The sequence below is a fragment of the Amblyomma americanum genome, chromosome 10, assembly GCF_052857255.1.
Source record: "Amblyomma americanum isolate KBUSLIRL-KWMA chromosome 10, ASM5285725v1, whole genome shotgun sequence".
Taxonomy (NCBI): Eukaryota; Metazoa; Arthropoda; class Arachnida; order Ixodida; family Ixodidae; genus Amblyomma; species Amblyomma americanum.
Window position 1 is genome coordinate 127132191 of NC_135506.1, and position 8026 is coordinate 127140216.

The 8026-nt window shown below is 44.3% G+C and overlaps 1 protein-coding gene across 2 annotated transcripts in view; it reads right to left on the bottom strand.

Annotated features, from left to right (window-relative positions):
* Positions 1-6197, bottom strand: part of LOC144106695 (uncharacterized) — a 196239-nt gene extending 190042 nt beyond the window's left edge. For both annotated transcript variants that reach the window (XM_077639537.1, XM_077639536.1), the window contains exons 1-2: positions 6093-6197; positions 4734-4772 (exon numbers count right to left, since the gene is read on the bottom strand). In XM_077639537.1, the coding sequence (XP_077495663.1) occupies positions 4734-4772; positions 6093-6096 (43 nt within the window). In that variant the 5' untranslated portion in view covers positions 6097-6197. The remainder of the gene's footprint in view (positions 1-4733; positions 4773-6092) is intronic.
* Between the last annotated feature and the right edge of the window lie 1829 nt (positions 6198-8026).

Consider the following 8026-nt stretch of genomic DNA (forward strand, 5'->3'; position numbering starts at 1 on the left):
AGCAGAAAATTGCGTCCCTGACAGATTCCTATGTGCCCCTGAGAAAAGTATTAACTAACAAATGTTCGCCCTGGTTTAGTTCTTCACTAAAAAGGCTATCAAACAAAACGAAACGTCTGTTTCGTTCCGCCAAACTGTCCAATTCTGTGCTCCGGTGGGATGCTTATCACTCCGCTGCGTCTGAATATAAGACAGCACTAAAACTAGCTAAAGAGTCATTTCTTAGCCATACTCTTCAGTCGATGCTATTAAATAATCCGAAATAATTTTGGAACGTGGTTAAGAAAACTGATCCATCAACATTTAATCTGAAAACTTTAGACGATCAAGTAATTCCCACTGAAATGTGCGCTGATGTTCTTAATGATTTGTTTACAGCTTCTTTTACTAACGATTTAATTACCGCAATTCCTCTTTACCCACCCCACGACTTCTCGTCTATGAACCCCATTATAATTGATTCTGTTTGCATCGAAAAATTAATTGATCAGCTGAAGACGTCATCATCATGCGGAGTGGATAGCATAAACTCGAAAATATGGAAAAATACCAAAGTATACAGTGCTATTATTGTTGCTGAACTCTTTCAAAAATCTCTTGTGTCTGGCTGTATTCCTAGCGACTGGAAGGTGGGCAAGGTGGTTCCCCTGTACAAGGCTGGCGTCAAACATTCTCCTAATAATTATCGACCCATTTCACTTCTTAGCATTCCTTGTAAGATCATGGAACATGTCATCTGCTCTCACATTGACAATTTTCTTGAATCAAATTCTTTTTTAGTCATTGTCAACACGGATTCCGTAAATTATTCTCATGCGAGACGCAACTTCTATGCTTTACACAGGATCTTCATTTCATTCTTGACCGGGGTTCCATAGCTGACTGTATATTCTTCGATTTCTCAAAAGCCTTTGGCAAAGTCTCTCACCAATTACTACTTTTCAAATTAAATAATCTTAATCCCGACCCTAACATCATCTCGTGGCTTCAGTCTTTCCTCACTAATCGTTCTCAATACGTGACTGCTAATAAATCCAACTCTCGTTACTCTCCAGTGGGTTAAGCGTTCCCCAGGGTTCTGTCCTAGGGCCCCTACTTTTTCTCATTTATATTAATGACTTGCCTAACAACATGACTTCTTCCGTATGTCTTTTTGCCGACGATTGCGTTATTTACCGTGTAAAAAACTGTGACTCTGACACTTCTGTCCTTCAATCTGATGTTAACCTAGTTCCAGAATGGTGCAAATTATGGCACATGGAACTTACCATTAATAAATGTAAACACTTGCGTGTTTCTCGACGTAACACTGGAATAGCCACTTACGACCTTAATAATATCCCTCTTGAAACTGTGTCTTCGTATAAGTACCTTGGTGTGCACATAACTTCTAATCTGTTTTTTTTTTTTTGGAATCTGCACGTTGAATTTATTACTAACAATGCTAACCGCATGTTGGGGTACCTGCGCAGAAACTTCTCCCTTTCTCCTAATTCAATAAAACTGCTCCTTTATGAAGCACTTGTTCGGCCTAAATTGGAATATGCAGTGGGACCCTGACCTGTCATCATTAGCTACTGAAATCCAATCTGTTCAAAACCGTGCGTCACGCTTCATACTTTTCAATTATCACCGTATCGTCAGTGTTACTGCTATCAAAATACTACTTTATCATTGCCACCTCTTTCACTCCGCAGAAAAATTTCGCGCTTATGCCTATATCATAATATTTATTACTACATTCCGGTCCTTAAGAGCCGGCTACTAAATACACCTACATATGTTTCAGGCCGCATTGATCATCTTCGCTAAGTAGGTGTTCCGTCATGCCATACTAAACGCGCTTTTTCTTCTTTTGTCCCCGAAACTTATGACAGTTGGAACCACCTTCCCAGGCAGATTGTCGATATTTCTAATCCAAGTTCTTTTAAGACTGCCCTATGTAATCTTTATTTGTAGATTTTAGTTTTATTTTGCGTTCGTTTTCGTTGTCTTTTTGCTGTCTGCCGGAAATGTTCTCTTTTTTTGGGAATTGCTGTTTTTTCCCCTTCGCCTTCTCTTGCCTTATTTTGTGTTATGTTTTGTTCATTTTTCGCCGCGTTTTTGTTTCTTCTCTTTTGCTTTTCTGCTGCACTGTATCGGACCCAATGTATGTCCTTCCCACTCCCCTCTTTAATGTCTTCGGGCACTGAGGGTATTTGAATAAATAAATAAATGAACTTCCCTAGCCTCCACGCTTAAGCACAGCTTGGACCCATCCAGATGCCCAGACCGACGCCTCTCCTGCGAAGGACACCCAAAACTTTATCATTGCCGCCGCGGTGGCACAGTAATTATGGCGCTTGGCTGCTGACCGAGAGACGCGCATTCGATCCCGGCAGCGACGGTCTAATTTTGATGCAGGTGAAATCCTAGAGGCCCATGCACTGTGCGATGTCAGTGCACCTTAAAGAACCCCAGGTGTTCGAAATTTGTGGAGCCCTTCACTACGGCGTTCCTCATAGCCTGGGTCTCTTTAGGACGTTAAACCCTCCAAACACTAAACCTTTATCATTCCACATGGGAACGCCCGCAGCCCCCAATCCAACGTTTCATACCCAATCTCTCCCCCGTCCCCCAACGGGAATACTATCTTTCCAGCACAGACTTGGATGGCCAGCGCAAGCTGATAAAACAGGCAATCCGTCTTGCAGCAGCTAATGGGGTCTGGACTGAGCGCTCGACCGCCTGAGAGGGATATAACCGACGACGACGTTTTGCAGTCTATCAATGGAAGGTGCAAAGGGCCTTTGTTTGTGAGGCGACCTTGGTTGCCTGCATATTATGTGCTGCGTGCATAATATGCCGATAAATATGCCCGTGTGAGCGCTGGCGACCTCGTTCCTTGCATCCGCCAAACCAACCTGACTTCAAAAGCATGGCACTCTAGGAAAATGAATAAAATATAAATCAAATGTTAGCGCCAAGGACCCGATAACAGGCGAGGATTCTAAGCATTTAATGTCGTACACACTGTGCAATCGCTGCTGCCACGAGGGTCCTAAGATAGAGACAGAAGCAAGCGCATAATGATTTTGGAAGTTACAGCCCTTTGTGTGTCTTTGAGTAAGCATCACAAGAAATTAATGATTAGAATATGCATTTCTGCACGTCTCCCTTTGCACACGTTTTCCGCAATTTTTTCTTCTTGCTCCGCACCCAACAGTCCTCAACAGACAGGCAAAAAATGGAAACGCAAAAAAATATATTTCAACAAGATTTTGGAACCCATGCATACTATGACACTTCATGCGTCAGAAAAAAAATTGGCTACTCAAGTTTAACTCGAAAAAGCCTGCGTTACATGCCCTCTCGAAGTACCATAGCCTTGTTTACCGCATTTTGTTTGCCTGTGGAAACGTTGTGTAGGCCAGACAGGCAGATGAGTAAATAAACGTTTAGAAGAACACAACATATCCCTAAGTGGAGACCAGGGAAGGCATCTGGCATTTCATAGCTGCAGCTGCAAGAAGTGCAGAAAATTTGTGCCGATGTTTGACCGTGTGACCGTTTACTGAGGAAAAGATGTAAGCGCAAAATCTTAGAAGCTTTTCGCATGGCAATCAGAATGTAAATTCTGCAAGTGACACGTCCTTGCGTTTAACAAACAAGGAACATGCTTACATAGCGGGTTTATGAAAACAGGATCAATATGACAGGAATTGGCGTGTCATAGAAGGATTTTAAGATGTGCATGTGTCGGGTGTTTCGTGCTTTAATATTTCTTCAAATAAAGCAAAGGTAAACGTCCAGTGTCCGTTCATGTTTAACACCTCTGTCTTGTGCACGCGCCTTCATGTTACCGCTAGTACCCCTTTTTCAAGAGCACCCATATATAACACTTGCGCCTGACTTGCGCAAGAAGTCTCTCTTTGTCGTCATGACGGCGTGCATTAAGACAATGGAAATGGTCATGCGCGCGGCAGCCGTCGTGATTTCTCATTATAGCATTTGAAAAGCTTGACCAAAGTCCATGATGGCCAACTAGATTGTCTCCACGAGGCGGGTCAGTGAATCTCATTTCTCTTAACCATTTCAACACTGAGAGCTGTAACACCAAGTGGAAAGCTTGCCTCCTTGGCAAAAAATTGTTGATTACGCAGCGCCACTGCGAATATAACCGCTCTCCTGCCGCTTGCGTAAGCTGCGAGCGAGCACAAACTTTAACTGCAAGCGCAAATTTTCCCTTTGCGTAAATTCTCGTCACCTCTGCAGTGATGTTGCATGCGGGTAATTTTCCTTTCTGCAAAAAATTTACAGGAAGAAATTGCTCGCGACGGTAAATTTTAAGAAGTTTATGGGGAAATTAAAGAGTCGACATTACCTCACATTTATCATTTTGACGCAGCTTTGAAGCTCAACGGGAAAAAGGGCCTCAATATGAAAATTTTCTTTCTCTTTGACCGAATTTTCGGTTACGGCGTGGAATAACACTTCACCCAAGAAAAAAAAAATCTGCAGGAAACCATGCTGCTTGTAAAGGTGCAGTAATATTTTCGCCGACCTCGAACCTAAAAATAGAGACGAGGCGAGCTTCTAGAATTATGTGCGTTTTTTGCCACATAGCAGAACCTTTGAAGGGAACATTGAATAAATGTGAATTTTGCAATCTGCCCGGTGCCCCTAAACAAATCGAATATTCAATTCCGCTCAAAATGCTTCAATATATCTATTTATGCGCAGTAGGAGCTTACCTTCTATCGTGGAATCGTAGGTCGACGTCTCGTAGTCAGCTAAACGAAAAAGATAGCAAGGAAACGAGCATGAATTAAGAGAAAGTCAACGGCTTTTTTTCGTCATAAATTTATTCAATAATATGCTTTTTAAGTCGTTTCGGTACTCTGTCCACTGTCAAATAAGCATGAATATTTTCTCGTCTTCATGAGGTAATTTCAGCCGCCCGCTGTCATATCACAATTTAAATGAAATCATACAAGCAATATTTCGTGGCGCATTTAGACGAGGCGACATTTGCGTAGGTTGAAGGCTTGGTCAATTTTTCTTACTCCTTTGGTATCATTAATAAATGCAGCTTTACTCAGATTTGGGAGCAGGTTTTGGAGCCGAAACCCGACCGATTTCCAGGGCGATTTATCAGCAAAGCAACCACAACTTAAGGCTTCCCAAGCAGCGTCCACGTCCAGACAGTGAACATTCAAGCCCTTTAAGCAATAACACTGTGACGAACCGGCGGTCAACTGCTTATGCACCAGAAGAAAAATATCTTTGCACACGCCAAATGTGGGAGTTGCCGCATTCTTTTCCTAGCCCGTAGAGGATAGCATAAAGATCTCAGTTCTCTCGTTGATTGCGTTTCGACAATTAAAAGCAAGCTTGAGATATGCAATAGGTGCAGCGTGTTTTGCAGTTTTTCAGGTTCCCGCGTTTCGTTAAAGAGTTCAGGGGCACGACGTTCTCTGGTAGCTACAGCAGCCCAGGCAAATAAAGCCAGCCAAGTTGACGTCTTTGTCCAATCATAAAATGGCGCATACCTTTGGGGGAAAAAGGGCAGGAGGACGGAAAGAGACTGCGACTGGTCGCCTCAGGAGGCTTATTTCAAAGACCGAAATTTGTGAGCACACGAGCTGTTCAGGTTTAGTGATTTGATTTTTGTGCTGTGACAACGCTGGAAAGAAGGCTATCGCGCTGTACTCAGAGTGGACAGCTGCACCAGAGTGTGCAACGAGGCTTAATGTACCCTCTATACCATCGAATTACGACGAGCACCGCGCAGCACAACACATACGCACGCCGGGCACTCGAGTCACAAGCGAAGCCTCTGACTCCTTGCGTCCATGGTTGCCGCACAACTACTCGCTCTAGCTATTTGTGGTGAGCGGCAGCGGCGCCCGGCCGGAACTGTAGGTGGAGGTCCGGAGGGCAGCCGAGCTTTGTCGTCGGTCGACAGCACGCGAAGTGACATCACGGTGCCTAGGCGCGACATTGACGTCTCATACAGCGATGGCGAACGGGCTCTGGAGATGCTGAGATTGAACAAGAACGCTATTCTCGCTGAACGCTTATCTAGAAGGAGGGCAGAACGAAGCACTCACCCATTTTGGGCCGTCAAAATGCGGCCCACACAGAACGTAGGCTAGATGGCTGGCTGGCCTAAATAATATGACGAGAGCGGCAGGCGCACAGGGAGCAGGCTTCTTCTTCGCTATGGTCGGGCTGTGGCGCTGCACGCGTGTCTCATTGTCTAACTTTTTCGCAAGCGGAGGTACCTGCACTGGCGCCACCACCCGTAGGTTATGAGAAATTGTATCTCAACCCCTAGGCTATGAGAAAGTTTGTGTTGCAACCCGTATGCTATGAGAAAGTGTGTGTTGCGCAAGAAATTTCACAGCCCAACTTTTAAGCAGCCATTACCTTTTTTTTGGCGCGGTTTCGTCGCGGTTACGACGAAGATGATGAGCAGAAAGCGTCAGGGTGGAAGGGAGTGCAGAAAGTAATGCAGAATAACAAGGTTGACAATGAGGAGAATATGGAGGAAGCCACAAAACTATAAACCACGACAGTGGAAGAATTTGGAATTACATTAGATGCAACGGGTCTGTAATATATAAGGTTGAGTTGAGGTCAAAGGAAGAATGCACGCTGAGAGTTTAGTTAATTTTGACAACAAATAGTTGTCAAGAAAGTTGACGAAAAGGCGATAAGCGTCAATTTCTTATAACGTGACATGTCGCACACAGCATGACCAGAAAGGCGCCACAGAATATACATACAGGTTCACTGACATACACACGCCACGTATACACACAATTGTGCCTCAAAGTGATTGCATCAATTTAAATAAACCTCTGTTACTAGCCCTTAGGAGTGAAAGCGCTTCCCAGCTCAAGAACAGGCGAAAGGGCTACGTGGGGCCAACGGATGCGTCTTCAGTGAGGATGGGTGAAAGCGCGGAGAGAGCGCCAACGTATTAAAAGATAGCAAGGAGGAAGAAGAGGTCCGAACAGGCGCAAACCGATTCACATGGTGCAAATGGCCCGTCCAAACGCACTCGCTGTTCGAAGACCACAAGATGACTCGACAAATATAACTCATTAACTTATTGTGCGCCCAATATGAGCAAACTGCTAACAGGAGAGGTTATAGGAGGTGAAACCAGATTTGTCGAGAGCTGTGGATCAGAGCTTGACCATACTGAGTTAGCATATGGACTCGCCAAACGCTATAATCTTGAAGTAATATCGTAGAAAAAATTCCTCGTCCCTTTTCCTCCGCTTTGCAAACGAGTTTCGAATGATGTTCACAGCACTGATATTGCAAACGGGGAATGGTAAAAATAAGTTGAAGAACGTTGCCCTCTCACTGTCGGGCTCTGTAAAACGTAAATTCCTTTACTTTCTTATTTGAGATTTACCTTTCAACTGGCACACCTTTCTTGTACATGTAACGCGTTCATGTTCAAAAATAACAAACAAAACAGAGAGATGAAGTAATAGTAACACGATAACATTAACGAGCTCGAGCCACAGAAAATCTGGCGTCGCCGTCGGCACCTTGGACCTTGAGCGAAAAATCTGCCAAAAATCTTCAGAGAAGCAGCCTACCAAGCAGATGGGCCAACTAGGTCACGTTACATTGCGGCGTCATCCCAACGTATCAATGGGATAGTGAGCAAACTTCCCACCGTGATAGACGGCGCTTAAATGAATGATCAGCCATTTGCGAAAAGCAACCCTGGATCGCACAAGCCCAAACGGTGGCAGCCCGTGCCGCATCGCTTCACCCCTACACCGCTGGTCCAGAAGTGGTATAAAGGCTCTTATGGATATATGAATGCAAAGTAGAGAATTATCAATTGGGTAAATATCGGCATAAACCTATTAGGCTATTGAGTAATGCTTTTTAGGCGGAGCTTAAGTGCCCCTGGCATTTCTGGCCAGTCGGAATAGAGCAGTAATTAAATATGCGGCAGTGCAGACGGTTAGCCGTCCTCTCTGCATACCTTTTTGAATAGTTAGGTCAGTTCGCA